At 37.4% G+C, this 20,277-nt stretch overlaps 1 protein-coding gene across 1 annotated transcript in view; it reads left to right on the top strand.

The window, feature by feature from the left end:
• The window catches only part of NAA15 (N-alpha-acetyltransferase 15, NatA auxiliary subunit), a 43,315-nt gene that overhangs the window by 16,582 nt on the left and 6,456 nt on the right, over positions 1-20,277 (top strand). The window contains exons 5-19 of the mRNA XM_063335867.1: positions 505-639; positions 807-960; positions 3,288-3,407; positions 4,022-4,117; positions 4,254-4,360; positions 4,791-4,863; positions 6,722-6,891; positions 7,522-7,674; positions 9,374-9,502; positions 11,797-12,010; positions 13,146-13,339; positions 15,480-15,588; positions 16,170-16,268; positions 17,022-17,165; positions 18,252-18,349. Coding sequence (XP_063191937.1) covers positions 505-639; positions 807-960; positions 3,288-3,407; positions 4,022-4,117; positions 4,254-4,360; positions 4,791-4,863; positions 6,722-6,891; positions 7,522-7,674; positions 9,374-9,502; positions 11,797-12,010; positions 13,146-13,339; positions 15,480-15,588; positions 16,170-16,268; positions 17,022-17,165; positions 18,252-18,349 — 1,995 coding nt within the window. The remainder of the gene's footprint in view (positions 1-504; positions 640-806; positions 961-3,287; positions 3,408-4,021; positions 4,118-4,253; positions 4,361-4,790; positions 4,864-6,721; positions 6,892-7,521; positions 7,675-9,373; positions 9,503-11,796; positions 12,011-13,145; positions 13,340-15,479; positions 15,589-16,169; positions 16,269-17,021; positions 17,166-18,251; positions 18,350-20,277) is intronic.

Here is a 20,277-nt window from a genome sequence, read left to right as displayed (position 1 = left end):
ACAGCACAATACCAAGCAAATCTGTTGCATCTTTCAGCTGTAATTACCTTCTTGCCAAGGAATAGGGATGCACTTGCGTGACCTATTTTGCCTAACAACGCTTAATACGTATGTACTTCCAAGATGAATTTGGAACACCAGTATATAGTAAATGATCCTGCAACTCAAACCAAAGTATCCTTAATTGCATTCTGTTCCTAAGTGGTAAGACAGGAAAAGCACGTGTGTCATACGTTAACGAAGTTAGTCTGACTCATCAGTATTCAATTGGACATGATGTGTTACTTTGTGCGTGGGTTTGTGGTTTTTTTTCAGTCAAGACCATTGTAGTGTTTTAAAGTTTATTCTTTCTTTTGGTTCAAAAAACCCACACATTTGCATATAGAAAACTAATTTTTAGTGACATTCCTTAAATACTGGAGTACCAAAGACAGAGTATTGCCTAGTGGTTTCTACAGAGCATCAGAATAAAGTCAGGAAAACGAGTAGCTACTTTTTTTGCAGGAAACAAGATACCAGTTGCTTCAGCTCCGACCTGCACAGCGAGCATCATGGATTGGTTATGCTATTGCTTACCATCTGCTGGAAGACTATGAAATGGCTGCGAAAATTTTAGAGGAATTTAGGAAGACACAGCAGGTATGAGGGAAAACATGAAACTCCTGTATGGATTCATGCTTAAGCCAAAATTATAACGCTGCTTCTTTTCATGATGTGAAAACTTTATGCAGTTTCTTAAGTCAAATTAAATCCCAGATGCATTCTAGAAGGTTGAACTTTCTCATGTGTCTTGCTTTCCTACGTAGACATCACCTGATAAAGTGGACTATGAGTACAGTGAACTGCTGCTGTATCAAAATCAAGTCCTCCGGGAGGCAGGGCTATTTAAAGAAGCCTTGGAGCATCTTTGTACCTACGAAAAGCAGATCTGTGATAAACTGGCTGTTGAAGAAACGAAAGGTAATTACTTTCTGAAGGCACATTTGAACACAATGGAATACCTATACTCTGTTAGCTTTTCCAATCTTTTGGAACGTCATCTTTGACTTGTTTTTAGATTAATTTATTTAATTTGCTGTGGTAAAGGATTGCTTGCCTGGAGCTCTTTGGTGCCTGTCATACTCTCCTCCCAGGTTGATAAGACACCAGCAGAGTACAGACATATTGTCCTGAAACTTTGGAGCTGATGAATGTTCCAAACAGATGATCCCGAATCAATGTCCTGAAATTCTGTTTGGGTGGTGTACCCAGACCCATACTATTGTAGCTTTGGTAGTGGCCCTGACAGGGAGACCACTTGCTGAAAGGGCAGAATCATCTTTGTCAAAGTAGAAGGCTTTTAATTACACTCACTCACTGTTGCAGCATATGGAAATAGGCGCTTTAGCTGAGCAACCCAATGTAGGCTTTTGTTATTGTATTACTATAATTCTAGCATTTAATACTATAACAGAGCAATATAATGCTGCATCTTAAATTCCATAGCTGGAATTGCAGAGTGATGGAAGTTCATTCTTGCAGCGCTATTAACAGGTGCTCTTTTTCAAAGCATGCTTTGTTCTTCTTCTGCTTGATGCTTGTACAGTCCTCCTGTGAAACTTCCAATCCATCCAAGGTACTGTTTGCTTGTGGCCCACACTGGAATCTATTTGGATTATTGCTAGAAGCAAAGAGAATAAAACTTTTTACTCTCTAATATTAGTCATGTAGATGTAGCTAGCTCCCTATTCCTGCTAAGAGTAATCTCACTGTCTTGCGTAAAGAAACCTAGGAATTAAGTAGTGGCAGTATTATGGAAGGTGTGTGGTACTTCCTCAAGGAAAATGATTGCAGGCAACTCTCCATTGCTGCTGATTATGTTACTTGGTTTGCACATACGTGGAAATGGATGTAGGGGTTACACTATCACAGACCATTTTTCAGACATAGTAGCAGGACGTTGGGGGTTTAGGCGTGTTTTTTTACGACATATCTTATCTGAAAGATCTTTTGAGATACTCTGTTTTTAAGTTTTTGGTGGAAGTTCGAGGGTAGTACTGAAATAGGATTTTTCAAGTAGGACTTCACAAAAAAAAGGCACAAAACCTAGTAATGTACCAGAAAAAAAGAACAGAATGCAGTCAGTGCATTTTCCACAGGGTACAACAGATGAATTTTTTGGGGGCACAGCTCCTGTTGTGTCGTTAGGTCTAGCCTAGCTGCTGGGCATCCCACAGAAAAGCCTGCTAATAAATGAGTGCTGTCTACAAATTCTAAGTGCATGTGCAAAGCGATTGTGGATGACGTACAACTGAGAAGCATTGAAAATAGTATTGGCTTTTGCCACCGTTGGATAAAAATTATAACTTTAGAGAAAGAATGCAGGTTTATTTTCCAGATTCTGTCGCTCTCAGTGAGTGAACTGTTGATATTTTTCCCTGGCATTAGATACTGCATGCAGCCCACAGGTTATCCTATCTGTGGGAAGCAGTATCTCTTGGCAAAATTACATCAGTTGTGTGACATAGGGAAGAAGAGAGGTAACACTGACTCACATTTTCCTCTTGAAACCGGATGAGAAAAATGTTGCCTTAATCTAGAATGACACTGTATCACCTCTGTTCTATAATCTTTTCGTGCCTAACATTTGCCAATAGCAAAGCTTTGTAAAATACGGTTTCCCATTGCAAAATGGGAAATTGACTTTCATTGCAACTCCAGCATCAGCAAAGATGCTCTATAGAGTTGTTAGATCTAGACTTTACTTTTAACAGCTGTATCTTGTAATGAAGTGTCACTAAAAGGAAACTTGGTTGCAGAATCTTGAGAATTCATTAATCAGATCAATGGCTTGATTTAACATTGAAGTTAGTTTTATGAGATACCAGACTGAAGAACCATTCTTTTATTTGCAGCTCTGCAATTTCAATTTGGTTTTCAAGATGCTATATACATGAAATGCCGTGTACTGCTTTTAATTGCCTTCTGTAGTAAAAACTGCGCTTAAAGTAACCAGTCATTTCAGTAAGTGAGAAAAAAACACATGCATCTTGCTTTAAACATTAAATTTTCAAGTAAGTTTCAAGAATTACTCGCTGAGTTGTAGAATCTTACCGTTAATTGCACCTGTTGTCAAAATAAAAGCATATCTGTCAGCTAGTTTGTGATGCCACTGTGATAATTTTTTTCTAAGAAATCGGAATCTATATGGAGTTGAGGGTTATCTAATCTCTTACTGTGGAGTGATTATTGTTACACTGCTTCAGTATCTTGTTACATTAATTTAAAACTTCTTGGATTTCACACAGGAGAACTCCTGCTTCAGCTTGGCAGACTTGAAGAAGCAGTTGAAGTCTACAAAGGACTGCAAGAAAGAAATCCTGAAAACTGGGCTTACTACAAAGGCCTAGAAAAGGCACTTAAACCAGGTAATGATTTGATATGTTGTGGTAAATAAGCTGTTTCTGCACATCCGGAATTTATATATGTATCAAAAACCTGTATTGCTTTAAATAATAAAACTACTATTTAAAAATAATGTTAAAAATATGTTGTTGTTATCCTGTCTTATTTAAAACTAAAACAACAAAAAATGCAGCAATCTTTGTGCATCGTTGAAAGAAGAGAATTATTTCATAGAAGACAGTTTTGATTTAGATTTTTTTCTTTTGCTGTCTCTGTTATCTTAATTTCTGTGTTGTAGGTAATACCGGTTTTGGAAAAACAGGCATGCTTCTCGTGAATGTTTTTTTTTGTTGAAGATTTTAGCAGAGTGATTAGGCAGGAACTCTTTTTAAGATGAGAGATAAGCAGTTATAGTCTTCCACTGCTGGAAGAGGAATCTACAGATACCAAATGCCTGAAATAATTTAGTATGGCAGTGTTAAAAAATAAAATGGAAATGAATGTTTAGGAAGTATATAGCTGTTAGTTGCTATATATTCTGATTCTTTTTTTAACCAGATATAAATTACTTCCCCCCCGCCCCCTTTCCCTTCTTGCCAAAAAGGAAGGGAAAAAATAAACTAAAATTCTGTTCCAGCTAATATGATGGAGAGGCTAAAGATCTATGAAGAGGCCTGGACTAAATACCCAAGGGGACTAGTTCCAAGAAGATTACCATTAAACTTTTTGTCGGGTAAGTGCATTTTTGCTGAACAGGTAGTGATCAACACTTGTGTTTCTTAGATACTAATGTTTTAACAGCATAAATAGTCTGCAATTGACTAGTAATGTGTGGTAAAACAAAATGAACAGGTCTTTTTCCTCTCAAGGTGAAAAGTTTAAGGAATGTCTGGACAAGTTTCTAAGGATGAATTTCAGCAAAGGCTGCCCACCAGTCTTCAATACTTTGAGGTCGTTGTATAAAGACAAGGAGAAGGTAGGTTTCCCCCCTCACTTTTTACATGTTCTGCCTCATAGCTGTGATGAATTAAAAAGATGAAGGAAACTCTTCTTTTTTTTTTCTTCACTGCTTGCTCCGTCAGCACTGTTGTGTATTATGGCCTAGTATGTCTAGAAAAAAGTCAAGTGCAAACGTACGTAGCCTTATGCCAAGTTGGTAAATGTAGAAAACGTAAGATTTGCTAATTATAAGCTGCATAAGGGTTAACCAAGGGAGGCTTGGTCTTAATTTGTTAAAAAGAGAGGTGAGATTGAGTGCATTCCCATAGGTATTGTAATTCAGGATATTGCAGAATTCTCTTACCAAAAATAACTAGTTTGGGTAACACCAAGTAGTTCAAGTTGAAATAAAATGCCATCTTGCCCACAGATTTTTTTTTTTCTTTTGTCTTGTCTTGCATGCGTAGGTGGCAATCATAGAAGAGCTCGTGATAGGTTATGAAACCTCTCTAAGAAGCTGCAGGTTATTTAACCCAAATGGTGAGTGCTGAGACTGATGTACTTCATGGAAGTAGTGCCTCGTGTAAGCATTACGTGTCCATTCGGAGGCAGGGAATCGGTGGGGAGGGAAGAAATTGAGATCATGGGGTTTTTTTCCTCTTTTTCCCTAACACAGAACTGAACCATAGCCATCCTTAGAATGGACTTAAGCTGTCAAATATAAAGCCTGTATTCAAAATCTAGTCACTTGTTCTAAAAATTTTTTCTGGATCCACAAATTTGATCATCTCTTTGCGGTTTTGAGTTCAAGTATTCTATTTTCAAGTATTCTATCTTCAAACCCAAGTTTATCATTGTCCAGGAAACCGAAATTTGAAAGATATGTTAAATCTTTAATTACAGAAATGTCAAACAAAACGGAATAGATACTGATAGCACAGTCTTCAGGGGGAGGGAATTTTTGAGCTTTTGCGGGGGGCTGGGTTTTGTGTTCTTGGGGGTTTTGTTTGAGAGTTAAAAAATGTTTTCCCGGTTTTGACTGACAACTGTTTTGTTGTGAGGTATAGTTCTACATGTATTGAATCCAGGCCTTATAGTTTCCTCTCTGGTAGCTTTATGATGTTTTTTTCAGTCGTTTGCCCAACTGCTTTGTAACAGAAAATATCCAGGAAAAAACTTCTGCATAGAACATCATCATAAGATAGTCTTGACATTTTGATGGATGGATTATAATGGTGTAATAATCAAGACAGAATGAATGACAATACACGTTAAAACTTTACAGGATAATCCTAATTATTAAAGACATTTTTATTGACATTATAACCACTTATTTCCTTGCTTTGCAGAAACATTAATGCAATCGTTCATTATGAAATTCTCACCTGAGTTGCCTGTTAAACTTTTCCCTTGAATTTATTGCTATAGGCTACAATATAGCCACTTTCATACCTGCTTGAGTTTGTCCAAGCCTTTTAAACACATCTGTGCTTTTCCAGTTTAAGGAAATGGCTTAATGTTATTTCAGTTCAATTAATATTTGCTTTAATATTAAACTTCATTCAAATAAACAATCTTTTCCTTACCTTAAAATGAACAAATGCGTATAATTGCATGGTTAAGTTGTACCGTAAACTGAAGAACCAGAGCCTTTTGGCAGGACTAGAGTCCCCACGCCCATTTTTTCCCCCTGCAAGGTGCTATGCTTCATAGTCAAAATTGAGTAGTGAACTTAACTTTGAAGACTTCAGTAGTATTTTGGATTTTAAGCAGAGCTCTCTAACTTTCAAAACTGACTTGTGTACAGGAATGTTTTCTAGGATACATTTAGGCGAACAGTGATGATGAATTTGTCAAAGCTGGAGATAGAAAATGTTTTTAAAGCGAGGGTTTGGAACAGACAGCCTGTTTCCTTTAAAAATATTCTATTCCATGGGTTGAAAACATATAAATGCTGAATATACTGAAATCCTTTACATTGTCACTGTGCAACACTTGTGTTTAGCAGGAGTCTTTGCTGTACCCTTCATCTAAACCAATTTTAAATAAAAACTCTACATCATGCCCTTGCCCATTTCGCTGCCCTGATTAAGGGACTAGTTGGAAAAAAATGTTACTCCCTTCTGACCCACTAACTCACTTTTCCATTCCCTTAAAACCACAGTGTGAGAAGGGACCAGTATGTGCTCAGGTCTTGTCAGACCATAGACTTAGAAGTTATTGGACTTACCTGGACCCAGGCGTTTGGAAGCACTCCTGTGTCCGATATGTGCCAGCGTGATACAGAGGCAGAATTAATCTCTGTGTGGCTAAAAGTGGCTAAATTTACAGCGCTCAGCTTCTGGCATGTTGTCTTAATAAACTGAACCAAAAAAACCCTCCATTTTTCTTCTTCCAGATGATGGTAAAGAAGAACCTCCAACCACTTTACTCTGGGTCCAGTATTATTTGGCTCAACATTATGATAAAATTGGACAGCCATCCCTGGCTCTAGAATATATAAATGCTGCTATAGAAAGTACTCCCACTTTGATAGAACTCTTCCTTGTGAAGGCAAAAATCTACAAGGTAAGTTTGACTCATTCTTAGTGACCAGACTTTTGCATACGGTTATACTTTCCTATAACGTTTTCGATGTGAACATTGAAGTGTTAAGCTTGCATTCGGCAAGACACGTGGAGAATAAATGGAAAATTACTTGGTGAATTTCTAGATAAGGCTATTGTTTGACTCTTTCGTTTTTTTACTGCAGATGAATAAGCCCCTATGAAGGTTTTTTTTTAAGCCAACAAAGGACAAGTATACTGTGAAATGTGAATTGTCAGTTTACAATTATTTTTTTCATATTAAAAATTACAATAATAAATTTAATTGGTGTTTTAAACGTCTTCCACCTGTTCTTACCCTGCCTCCCACTTTTTCTAACTACTCGGCTACACTATGGTATTGTATCAGAATGGGATTATCCAAAGCGTCCTTTAAGCATTTTCAGGAAAAACATCTAGTCCCAAAAGACCTGTAATTCCATATGACAGAAAGTAATTTTTCTGCTTTTTTTCTTTAAAGATCTGTTGCTTTCACGAAGAGAGTTATTTATTTAAAAATGTCGAAAAAACTAACGTTATATTAAACAGTGAGTAGATGCAACATGAATGTTTCATAATTACTGAAAGTAACTTGAATTTCTCTCTCTTTAAGCATGCTGGAAATATTAAAGAAGCTGCAAGGTGGATGGATGAGGCTCAGGCTTTGGACACAGCAGACAGATTTATAAACTCCAAATGTGCAAAATATATGTTGAAAGCAAACTCCATTAAAGAAGCAGAAGAAATGTGTTCTAAGTTCACGAGGGTTTGTTGCATTTAACTATAGCTTTTTTGAATAACGTGGGCCTGATCCTTTGTGGAATAACTTTTTGTGTTAAATTTCCACTCACCTTTACTATAACTTTTAAGTTCTGTTTCACAGCAACCATGATTGCTTGCTTCACTAATGGTAGTCAATATCAGGGTTTGAAGATAAGCATGATCCCGACTAATTAGCTGGCAGAAAAGTTTTGCGTTACGCAGCTTGCTTAATTTCATGCATCAGTTTTTGTCCCTGCAGTAACCCATTCTGTTAGGTTTGATGGTCTCACAGGTTAGTTACTTTTTTTTTTTTTTTAAATTGACTTCTCTTGCTGTTATTCTTTCATAACTGAAAGTCAAAACAGCCCGATGTAGTTTTTCCAGAATATTTGGCAAATGATGGTTTTTGAATACTGGCAATATCATGTGTTGTCAGTGGGAGGCAGGCAACAAGCTATCGGGACCTGCCTCCAGAGGTAAAGCTGCCTTTTGCCTGTTGTCCCACTTTTCTCTCTTGAAGAGCAGGAGAGTAAGGTAGGTTGGAGGCTGTGCGCAGGCAAACATGGAGAGAGGGGAAATTCTGTTTTTTATAAGCTCAGTAGCTTTATGTGGAGTTCTTGATGCAAAACTGCTGTGAATCTAGGTTAATTGACCTCTTTCAATACAATAAGCAGCCTCAAGATGATGTTAAAAAAGCAAACATACCAGTTGCCCAAAATTGAACTTTAAAAATATGTTTTTCTTCTTTTGATCTTATGTCTAGTGCTCGAATACGAGCTTATTAATTAAAAAACAATAATTAAAGATGACCTAAATTACGCATAATGAAAATGGAAATAAGAATTTTTCTGATTTTTAGCTGCCTAAATCAGACTGGTTTGAAGACTGCCTTTCCTCATTTGGGGCATTCTCCTTATCCTTCCATTTGAATGTTGTCGTTTTCCCAGCTTTGGCTCATGGCTGATTCTTGAATAGCCTGGTTTTTGCAAGATCAGAGTAAAGTTGGAATGGCTGCATCCACCCCAAGTAGCTGACTTTGACATTAAGCTTGAAAGGCATGAGTTCTACAGATCTATGCAAGTATATGTAAATACCAGATTTGAAAGACAACTGTAATCTCCTTTTCTGAGTCAGGAGGTGTCAAAACTACTGGAATTCCTTTTGCTTTGCCACTCCTCTCTAGTACTGATCACTTAAGAAATAACCTGTTACTACTGTCAGGGACTCTACTTAGCTAAATCAGCAGGTCTCTGGAAGACACTGGTGGCAGTTTTAATTAAAAAAATTTAAAAAAAAAAATCCTGCAGATGTCGGAGTCATGCCACATGCTAGAACTTTTCTGCCATTTTCCTTCATGCTGCAGTGTGTTATTTGTGCACACAGTATTGAAAACACTGAATAAGCGTGTCTTGTATTCTAAAGATGAGGAACAGTCACAGTTCAGTGGTCACTACCTGGCTATTCTCTGTGTATTTCTGACTCTTCCAATAAGTGGAACACAGAGAATTACTTTTTTTTTTTTATTAATGAACAAAGCAAGTCCACCTTACCTGTGGGGTTTCTGAGGACTTCAGTTTTGAAATGTAGCATTCTTTTGATAGCCTCTTGACTTGTGCTTTCAATTAGAACTAGATAAAAGAAATGGCAGTTAAATTGAATGAGACTTATTTATTTTTTTTTTTATAATGCTGTTTTGCTTTTAGGAAGGAACCTCGGCAGTAGAGAACCTGAATGAAATGCAGTGCATGTGGTTTCAGACAGAATGTGCGCAAGCTTACAAAGCAATGAACAAATTTGGAGAAGCACTTAAGAAATGCCACGAAATTGAGAGAGTACGTATCTAGTTAAACTGCCTAGGAAAACACTACCTTAAGTTTACTGTGCTGATATATTTCCTTTCTGAGCAGTAAGAGTACGCTTCATGTAGCTTCAGGAGAGATTTTGTTTCATGTTGCCTACTGGCGAGTTGATGAAATTGCTTTTTCTCCTAAAAATTCCATTGTCAACTGTGTATTATAAAGAGATTCTATAAAGTCATCTGAAGATCCGGGAAAGAACAGAAAACTCTCAGAAATAATCTTATTTTTGGCAGGGTACATAAAAATAGGTATTTGGGTGCAAACCAAGAGTATGTGTACTTTAAGTCCAAAAAGAACATGGCTGAGCTGACAAGCCCAGTTTTAAAGTAAAGGAAAGACGTTGCCTTGGTTACTGTTAAGCCACTGTACTTTAGAGAGAGAGAATAAATGTAAAAAACTATAAAAATATTAAATATCTTCTCCTTAAAAAAATAATAATACTAAGCTACAGTTTAAAAGAAGCTATTAAAATAAGCTGTTTGAAGTATAAAGACTTTGCAAAGTAGAAATTTTATCCAAAAAGGCGGGGGATACTTACACATTAAATTCAGATCCATAGTAAAGCAAACAAAAAAATTTGGATGCACAACTTCTGAGAAAATAAGTATGGGTCAGTGGGGTTTTTTTAAGCACATTAGGTTCTGAAAAAAAAAAAAAAAACAAAACAACAAAAAAACCCCCAAACAAACAAAAAAACAAACAGAAAAGACCAGACAGCTGAGGGTTTAAGTGAAGTGCTCAAAGAGGAGAACTTGGTAGGAACTTGCCTCTCTGCAAATAGAGAGGCTTAAGGAGATTTCAGCGCCAATGCTAGTCTGTGGAATATTCTCAGATTAGAACAAATTAACACAGTGATTCATCAGGACCATATTCTGTTCACACACATTCTTTAAATAAATTTGTGTAAAATCCTTCCAAAAGAATTTGTGTAAGGAACTGTTAGTCTTGTAAATTGTCTTGGGTACCAGAATACTTGTTGTATTCAGAAAACAGCAACAAAGCTTTTCTAAGGGAAAAGCAGTGCCTCTTAAATCTTTTAGAGGTGCCAGTTACTCTTAAGACCAGCCTAGTTGATAAAATGCGTTCTGGATTTCAGAAGCTCTTTTGATGTCATCGTTCACACCATAAAGGATATAAACTGTCGCATGGATTTAATAGCTGGTTCACGGCTGGAAAAACAGAGTAGGAGCAAATGATCAGCTTTTACAAGAAAAGGAGTTTATCGTGGAGATTACTGAGGCATCTCTCCAGGGTCTCGATTGTGTGATGTATCAATAGATGATCACAGAAAGGGAGCAAATAGTGCAAGGGCAACGCTTGCACTGTCTCAATGATAAAATGACGCATAAAGCATAATGTTCAACAGTGTAGTTGGTGAAGGAGGGACAAGAAGAATTCTTTGCCTATGCATAAGTAGTAAAAGGTCTTACATGAATTACTATTGCTCAGGAAAGAAATCCCGGAACCTTTATAGACAGTGCTGCAAGACCTTCTGTGTTGGTGTGGAGCAGCAGTCAAAAGGAGAGTGTTGGGAATTAAGTGACTAGAGAAGTAGTACTTTTCTTACATTATATAAATCTGTCATACTGTTTACATCTGAATATCACACCTCCTTAAAAATGAGCTAGTAAAATATGTGCCATGACATGAAGAGATTGCAATTAGCTTGTCATGCTTACTATCTTATCCTCAGCTTTGACAAGCAACAGCTGAGTTTCGGATTAGGTTGTATGAGATCATAAGTACATGGAGAAGTTGAAGAGGGGAATGACTCTTCACTGCTTCTCAAACAAAAACAAGGGGACATCAGGTGACAATCAGGAAAGTGGATCTTGAATAAAAGGGAGTGCTTTCTCACACTATGTGTGATTTAAGTGTGGAATTCATTGCCACAGTATTTAATGGAAGTCAAAATTATAATTTCGACTGAAAAAATTAGAGTTCATAGAAAAAAAAACCTCTTCGAATGCTGCTTAAATACAGAGAATATAGAACCTTTGTCCCTTAAACTGCGAATTGTCAGAGGGTAGTTACTATTAAGAGATTGTGAAATGGGTGAGTTTTGGTTCTGACCTAAGATGCCTTCTGCTCTTCTCACCATGACATTATTCTTGGAGAGTTTTGTTAACTCGCATTTCTAGAAGTTAGGGTGTATTTGTCAAGCAGTTTTTACTAAATTATTCCTTTGGGGAGAGTGTATTAGAAAAGTCAAAGTTAGTACCTGGTTGTTAATACTTGCTAAGTAATGTTATGTTATGTTGTGTTAGCATTTTGTAGAAATCACGGACGACCAGTTTGACTTTCACACTTACTGTATGAGGAAGATAACCCTTAGGTCTTATGTGGACTTGTTAAAACTAGAAGATGTACTTCGACAACATCCGTTCTACTTCAAAGCAGCGCGAATTGCCATAGAGATATATTTGAAACTTCATGATAATCCCTTAACAGATGAAAATAAAGAACACGAGGCTGATACAGGTATTCAACCCTCAGGATTTATTAAATATGCAGTTCCGCTAATTAGTGGATATTTTACAAAGATCCAGCATTCTTATAGTTGTCAACTGTAGGAGCCAAAAAGAAGAGTTTTGTCACAACTTGAAATAGGCAAATTGTAACTTGGCCGTAAACTAATGCATGTTTTTATTATGGTTATTATAAAACAATGATGGGTTTTGTAGCCACAGTTGTAATTCTTTGGTAAAGACATGTTTGTGTTATGATATGGCTGAGAAAACATGGAATTCTCATAGTTGTTGGTCCATGAAATAACAGATTGAAGCAGATGCGCTTGGTGGTAGCTCTTTCTAAGCATTTTATCAGTATGCAAAAATTTGAGTAGATAGCAACTTGAATTTTATCATCTCTTGTCTCTGATGTAAAAATAATGTTTAAATTCATCAATTTCTTTTTTTTTTAATCTCTGGAGAGCAACTTAAGTGGTTATAGCTTGGGGCACCTCAAATGGTATGAATAGAGGCTATTGAATCCTTCAAGAGGAATTTGTCACGTTTTAATATTTAAATTTAAATATTTAATATTTCTCATCTTGGTTAATTTGTGTGGCTTCAGGTTCAAATTAAGACAAGTAGAAGTGTAATAGAATTTCTTGTAGCCACATTCTGATGTGTTTTAAATTAATTCACCATGCTTTAATTGGAGGGAGGAGAGGATCTGAATATGAATCAAATTTAAGATGTCTGTAGGGCATTAAAAGCAAAGCTGGAACTTTCTGTGCCAGATTGTGACTATTTCACCTTATTTTTGTTAGGTCATTTAATTACTACCTTAAACATAAGTTGTGTAGTGTGATGCCGAAGGAATAAATCGATGTGTATTGGTGTGCACTTGTACTGCTGGCACTGGATTTGTGGAGTCAGCATGTGACACTATTGTCCTAGTTCCTGTTGCCCTGATCTCACAAAGGAATCTGCGAATTGTGAAGCAGCAGCGTAGGCTGTAAAATAATCTAAAATAAACTTTTACAAATGTAATGGCAGTATTACTAGTAGGTAGATATGGTTTAAAAAAAGATAATGGTATCTGACAACTGATTGAGACTGCTAATGTTAGACATGAACATTGTCCGGTTTTGCCCTTTGTGTGTGTACAGCGAATATGTCTGACAAGGAGCTAAAGAAGCTACGAAATAAGCAGAGAAGAGCACAGAAGAAAGCACAGCTGGAGGAGGAGAAGAAGAATGCTGAGAAAGAGAAGCAACAGAGGAATCAGAAAAAGAAGAAAGATGATGACGATGAAGAAATTGGAGGACCGAAAGAAGAGCTTATCCCTGAGAAATTGGCAAAGGTGCTTACTAATGTAATAATAAAGTCATAGAAATTTCTAGAAAAGCTACAGTGAGCACACATACAAATTGAAAGCCATTCAGATAACTTGTTTAATTTTGTATGGCTTCTCTTCACAGGCCGCATTTTAAACTAGGGGTAGTTTGTTGGATGTACTGTCAGTAATGTGATGAAACCAAAGCTTCTGTGCCTAGTTCTCCAAGGCAGCAATTGAAGTCAGACATTTGCTAGAGGTGGAATTATCTTCATGTGTGTATTGCACTAACTTGTTGATTATACCCTGTTTCTAGTTGATTGGATGGAAGTCTTTCTATTCTGTATGTCAGGTGATTATCTTTCACTCTTTATGCTTAATACATAAAAAAATCATTATGGGACATAGACAACCTGTGGAAGAGGAGACATTGAAACACTGAATGCTTTAACAGCATTTGTTCGCATTTGTTTTGCATGAGGGATGTGGTAGAAAGGATAAAGAAGCTGTTTGGGGAATAGCAGTAGACTAGACTGAGATGATGGATTTTGAGATCTGGATTAAGAACTGTGGCGATACAAAAAGGGGAGGCGACCCAGATGACTATTCTCGTGCTAAAAGTTGTACCTGTAAGGTGGAGGAAAACATTTGAAAGGTGTAGGGAAAGATAATGGAAAAAATGTAGACTGAAAAATTAATTTTTAGTAATAGTAGTATAGCATCCAAGTACTGATAGATACTGTATTCGGTGTTTTTTCGCATTCTGTGTATTTTCACATTACATGTATAATGAATATTACTGGGTCTTGGGAGACGATATTTGAAAGCTGAGAGAGTGAATTTCACTCTGTAGGCAGGAAGCAAGTGGCTTTAAAAACTTGACGGGTCATTTAAGAATATCGTTGGTACTTCTGATGTTTAGCTCACTGGTTGCAAGCAGCAGCACACTAATTGCAGTGCTAGTTAAGATTGAAATGGTCACAATGGCATGTACTGAAATTGAGTTCTGGGGTAGAGGGGGTGTCATGGGATAACCCAGGAAAATCTAGGCAGTGCCCAAGATTATAGGGAATAGTTGCAGCTATATAATGCATTCCTTTGGCAAGTATCCCTAATTGTATTCCAGATTTAATATCAGAATCATGATATAGACATTTCTAAATTCAGTTGGTTCCCCGTGCCAGAAGACCATTTCTGATGTAGTTGGTCACTGGCAAACAGTTTTCCTGAAGCAGTTGCCCCTGTACTTTGGTGGGTATGTAGCTTTGGCACTAAAGGCGTAGCTTTGAAATCTGTTTTATTATATGTTCCAAATCGTTTAGTTGATGGTGATATATGCAAACTTGTAAAAGCACATATAAATGGTGCATTTTTTAATGAAAACAGCTGTTCTATATGGTTAGCAGGAACTCTGTAAGGTCCGTCATTGTCTTCAACTCCGTTATTTGCAATGAAGTGCATTACTTCAACGTTACTGAACTGTTATTGACAGACAATAATTAAATTTTGTATCTGATTCTTAGAGAGTTGCTTATGTTCATAAAAACATAAATCTGAAGGACAACAGGCAGTTCTTGTTTGCATTATCCCTCACCTCTAGATGCAAGAGATCTGTCTGTAAAGAGTCGTGGCACAGAATTAATTTGTGTTAAAGCTGTCCACTTACTGGATTACGCTACCTAAGACCCAGAGACCATGATCAATATCTAGTTACTTCAAGCTTGCTGTTAATATCCTTGGCTGGGAATGTCGCCGTGACTTGGCAGCTTTCAGGAACCTGGCTGAAGCTCACATGAAGAGACTGTCACGGGCATAAAGTAGTCATTTACCAGCCAGTGTCTCAGGCCCGGGCTGCCCATTATAGTGCAGGTTCAGCTGCAGCTGTATTTACTACTAATGTTTGATAGAAGGCAAAGACTTTTCTCTCTATAGGAAAATGTGATTTGTAACCATCACAAAGCAGTTTTTTAGACTTCACAGTCCGTGTTTTAAACACTAATATTGAGTGAAAGGTGCAAAATCTGTAACATAAGAGGTTCTAAGCATCTTTTGCATTGCCTTATAATAATAACTCTTATGTGACTCAGAAATAGCTAACTTTCTTGTTGTAGAGTTACTAGCTTTAAACTTTGTGACTTAGTTGTGTGTCACTTCCTTGAATCTGTAGGTTGAAGCACCTTTGGAAGAAGCCATTAAATTTTTAACACCCCTGAAGAATTTAGTGAAGAACAAAATAGAGACGCATCTTTTTGCCTTCGAGATTTATTTTCGAAAAGGTAGGTGAGAAAACTAATGAAAGCAATTCTTAAAGTTGTATACTAGAATTTAAGCAGAAATTATTGATGAGATACAAGGAGTCAATCCCTGTTGAAATACACAGCTTTTCATTGGGCCGATAACCTCAGCTGTGAGCCACACAACATTAACCAACACACAAGTTTGAACATTTGGTGATTATCCACTTTCTTTGCCATGTTTAAATCTATAAGCAATCAGACTGTAGTTAATTCTTGCAGCTTGCATTTATCCTAGTTATTTGTCTATAGTTTGCAGAACTACACACTGTAGAGAAGTGGCGTACATTTGCTAAAGAGAACTGGTCTTTTGAAACACTTTTGAATTCTTTTATCAGTTAAATATTGTGCTGTAAGAACTTCTTATGTTCAAATTTACTTACAAGTTAGCAGGCTTAATTCACTGGTTAAATAAACACACGTTAGAAAAAATGGCTGTTGCAGTACACTCAGCTTTTATTTCTTCTGATCATTCTGATTTCAAACACTAAATACTCCTGCAACATAATGCAGTGAGTTCCAGCCGCAGGTTTTTGACCATTTGCCAATGCTTTCTTTTCCAGAGAAGTTCCTTCTGATGCTTCAGTCTGTGAAGAGAGCCTTTGCTATTGATTCTAGTCATCCTTGGCTTCATGAGTGTATGATTCATCTCTTCAGCAGCGGTAAGTATCCATTTGATACGACTTCATCTGTACGTGCTTCCAGGTGATGCCCAGCCCACATACAGTGATGATTTTTAGTTTATAGACTGTTAGCAGAATTGATTCAAAATATTTAATGCACATATTAGAAAGCTTTTTAAACAACTGATTCATGCTAACGTTAAGTATGTTTATCATGACTGCAGCTGGATTTAGTAGTTATTCTAATAAGTATCAGCAAGTCTTTTTAAGACTGTGAGTAGTATGGTGAACTCCTGAAAGCGTGAGCGAGTGAAGAAATGGAAACTGCAGAGTGAGGAATCTGGCTTTTCTGCTGGCAGCCTGTGTCGGCGTGCAAGCAGAGGCTTAGAATTACGTCCTTTTTGTTAAAAGGTTGGAAGGATTCTCTCCCTTCCCTTGCCCCAGAGGTCATCCTTCCTGTTGATGGCTACAGACTACATACATTTAGGAACAGACTTGTGTGACCTCAGACTTTGACCCTCATAGATTTTAATCAGTAAGGGGGAGAGCGTATTGAAGTAAAAAGGCTTTTTTCTGATGCTTTTTCTAAGCATCAGAAAACTGTCACAGTTAACTGGATCTGTCTGGAAAAAGCTTATTTACCCTTTTGAATTCCATGTATCTTCCCTTGAGATTGTTTCAATTATGTTAAGAATGTAAACATGAAAAAATATTAAAATAAATGCATTAAGTAGACTTTAATGTGATTACCTGTGCTCACCTCTATTAACCTTTTTTTTTCCAATTCAATAGTATCTGAAAGTAAGGATCTGCCTGATGTAGTTAGAACAGTGTTAAACCAAGAAATGAATCGTCTTTTTGGAGCAACTAATCCAAAGAACTTCAATGAAGCTTTCCTTAAAAAGAACTATGACTCACTACCACATAGGTTATCAGGTATTTTGCCTTTATCCTCTTTCTGCCCTGCTTCTGTATTTTCTGTGCTTATCTAGCAGTGGCATCTCAGTATCAGTGATGTAAAAAAAATAAATAAAAAAAAAATCAATCACTCTTTCCATCAGGAATGCTTTTTTTTCCTCTTAGTTTGTGTTTTTGTGACATGTGACCACCAAGTTGTCTGTGGGGTTTTTAATGTCTTCTATATGCTGCTAAAAAACAAATTTTTGGACCTCTCTGCCCTGTTTTCCTTTCTGATGTATGCTGAATGCATCATGAGGCTGTAACTGCATTAATGCATCTGTGAAATAGCTTGTGTGAGCTGTGGTATGTGAAGTCGTATTTCCAAGTTGCAGAGTTTGTTTTGATACTTTTAATTGAAGAGGCTGACTGCCAAGAGAAATGCGCTGAGCGCTAAACAAGCCAGATAGCACCCAGAGTTGCTGGTGTGCCTAACAGGAGGAGCTTAGATGGTGTTACAAAAGGCTGTTTGTCGCTAGTGACCGCATATAACGGTGGGTACCACGTGGGAAACAGGATGTAAACCACCCAGTGGGGCGGCACCGCTGTTGCGGCTCAGACCTGGCCACAGAAAGCAGTGCGTTTGCTCTCGCATCTTTTCTGCCACCAAGTCCCTTCACCTCCATGTATGCCAAGGGACTCAGAATTGTGCCCTGGTGGTGTCTTGGCACTGTATTGTTACGAGAGCTCTGTGGGCACCTCTGTTGCGTGCCCCGGTTTCTGAGCGAAGGAGATGTGAGCAGTGGTGCTGGAGGGAACCGTGGTGTGTTTTGTTAGCAGGTCTGACTTGTTATCTTCACTGCCTGGGATGCCATGGTACGCTGTAAAATGCTCCTGCCCTGCAGGATAGACAGTGCCTGTTTGTCGTAATGCATTGTGTATCATTGAATAGTAGACTTAAAGCTTCTCCTTACTTAGGTGTCAAGCTTTAATGCTGCAAGCGGTTCCATTTTGAACTACTACTGTAGAGTTCAGTATTCTCTCTTAGTCATATTATCTCTATTTTATGTTTGTTTATGCTTTTGGTCATCCGCTGAGTGATGAAGTTTATTTTTCCTCCTGCAGCTGCCAAAATGATGTACTATTTAGATCCTTCCAGTCAGAAAAGGGCAGTGGAGCTGGCAATGACCCTGGATGAATCCCTCATTAACAGAAATCTTCAGGTAACAGCTATTTATAAATTGTAGACAATTTCTGGTATATCTATGGAAGCTTTATGCAAATTATGGAGGTAAGAGGAAGATGAAATGATTGCTGTGATTTACGATAAGGAGGTTGGATTGTCATGTGAGAGAAAGAGGTATCAGGTTCATCTGAAATGAAATGTTTAGTGTCCTTTTCACACGTTAGCTTAATTTAGTTTTGCCATAATATGGAAAATAGCTAGCTAGCAGTAGAAACCATGTCACTGCTGCAGGTGGTGGGAAAGCTTATTAAACACAGGAGAGTTCATGTGGCAAAAGATACTAAAGCCCCCCAATAAGAAAAGATTATAGTCTGTCCGAGCTTTGGCTGTTACACAGATGAGTGTTTACAAGAAAAAGATTGGCTTAGGAGTGGCTCAGACTCTGTGAAAGCTTGCCCTATTCATCCCCCTGCAAGCTGTGTGAATTATCTTAGTTTTAATAAAAGGCGCATATGTACGTTTTGGCGTTAGTACGTAGATAAGTAAAAAGCTCACCAAACTTTGAAATTCTGCTCCATTCTGGTGGTGATGGAATAATCCCCTGTGCCGCTACCACCATGCCCCCTTCCCTCTCCCCCACCTTCATCTGGGAAAGCGATCAGTTCTGACTTGCCATTCAAAGTGTTTGAGAGAGAAGGTAATTTATTATTTTTTTTAGTATCTTCAGATTTTTCTTATGAAAAATTATTAAACGTGGTTTTTTTTCTTCCTATGACCACATACTGGCAGAACCTTACCTGACAAAGCAGAGAAGGAATAAAACATCCTTTTCTTTTCTAGTATTTTCTAAGATATTTCTGTGTCCTCGTCAAACCATTTCCTTTGGCATCACTGTGAGAGTGTCCAGCACATTTAATTAAGTATTAGAGAGATTCCTTGGTAGGCCATGCAAACTTTAGGATATTTCACTTCTCTCAGTTCCCCTGGCACTTTATTTCTTTATTGTGCTCTTTATGTCTGGGGACTCAAGAATTTTTTAGATCTATTACAAGTAAAATAGGTGAATTTACTAGTAAAATTATTAATTTGTAAGCCAAACCCAGCTTTTTCCAAAAAACATCCCTTTGGAAATATGCTCTGTTCAACAGAACTGTAATTGGGAAGGATTTTAAATTTACAATAGAATTTTTGGACAAAATAGAGGGGGGGAGGGGAAAGAGAGACAAGAAAAGACAATTTGCCATGATTTATAAACTTGCTTAGGATGTTAAAGATTCACATCCTTTCTTTAGCTGTTATGGTTATGGGACGCCAACTCATGTCTTTTATAACCTAAGTGCATATTTGGCAGTTTTCATAACTCTTTCTTGTTTGCTTTCTTGTTTGGGTGGGGGGTTTTTTGTGTTCTTGTTTGAGCAGTCTCAAAAAGCTTAAGATAGATTATCAATAGATGAAATGGCCTTCAGCAGCATACTTTTTGCCTCATAGCTGTGGGGTTTTGCCTGAGAATGGGATTCTGGGAAAATATAACCAAAAATGCGTGGTTGTTTTAGAGGCGTTATTTTGGTAGGACTACAAGAAGCATTTGCTTTCTGAGCAGTGTATAAAGATGATATACACAGCATTGTAATAAAACTGGAAAAGTTCATTTTAAGCGTTCTTGGTGCCAACATAAAGTAAGAGTTGGAGATCTACTGAACTTTTAAGATGGGAAATTGGAAAAAATGAGAATCTGAAGGAGTCTAGGCATTCGTTGGAAGGCATTCTGGGGTGCAAAGAGATCAAATTTATTACATTTCATTTTAGTAAAGACCAGCTGTCTCAGCACATTGCAGGCATAAATCTTAGATATATTTGGTGACCTGTGGATGCCAGTGTCCCAGAGAGCCAATGTGAGGAGAAGGGGTTGTTGAAGAGAATTTCATAACCCCACGGCAGGAGGACAGAGCAGTTAATCTCAATACA

This window comes from Chroicocephalus ridibundus, chromosome 5 (genome assembly GCF_963924245.1).
Source record: "Chroicocephalus ridibundus chromosome 5, bChrRid1.1, whole genome shotgun sequence".
In the NCBI taxonomy this organism is placed as follows: Eukaryota; Metazoa; Chordata; class Aves; order Charadriiformes; family Laridae; genus Chroicocephalus; species Chroicocephalus ridibundus.
Note: the sequence above shows the minus strand (reverse complement) of the source record. Positions and strands in the feature narration are given on the sequence as shown.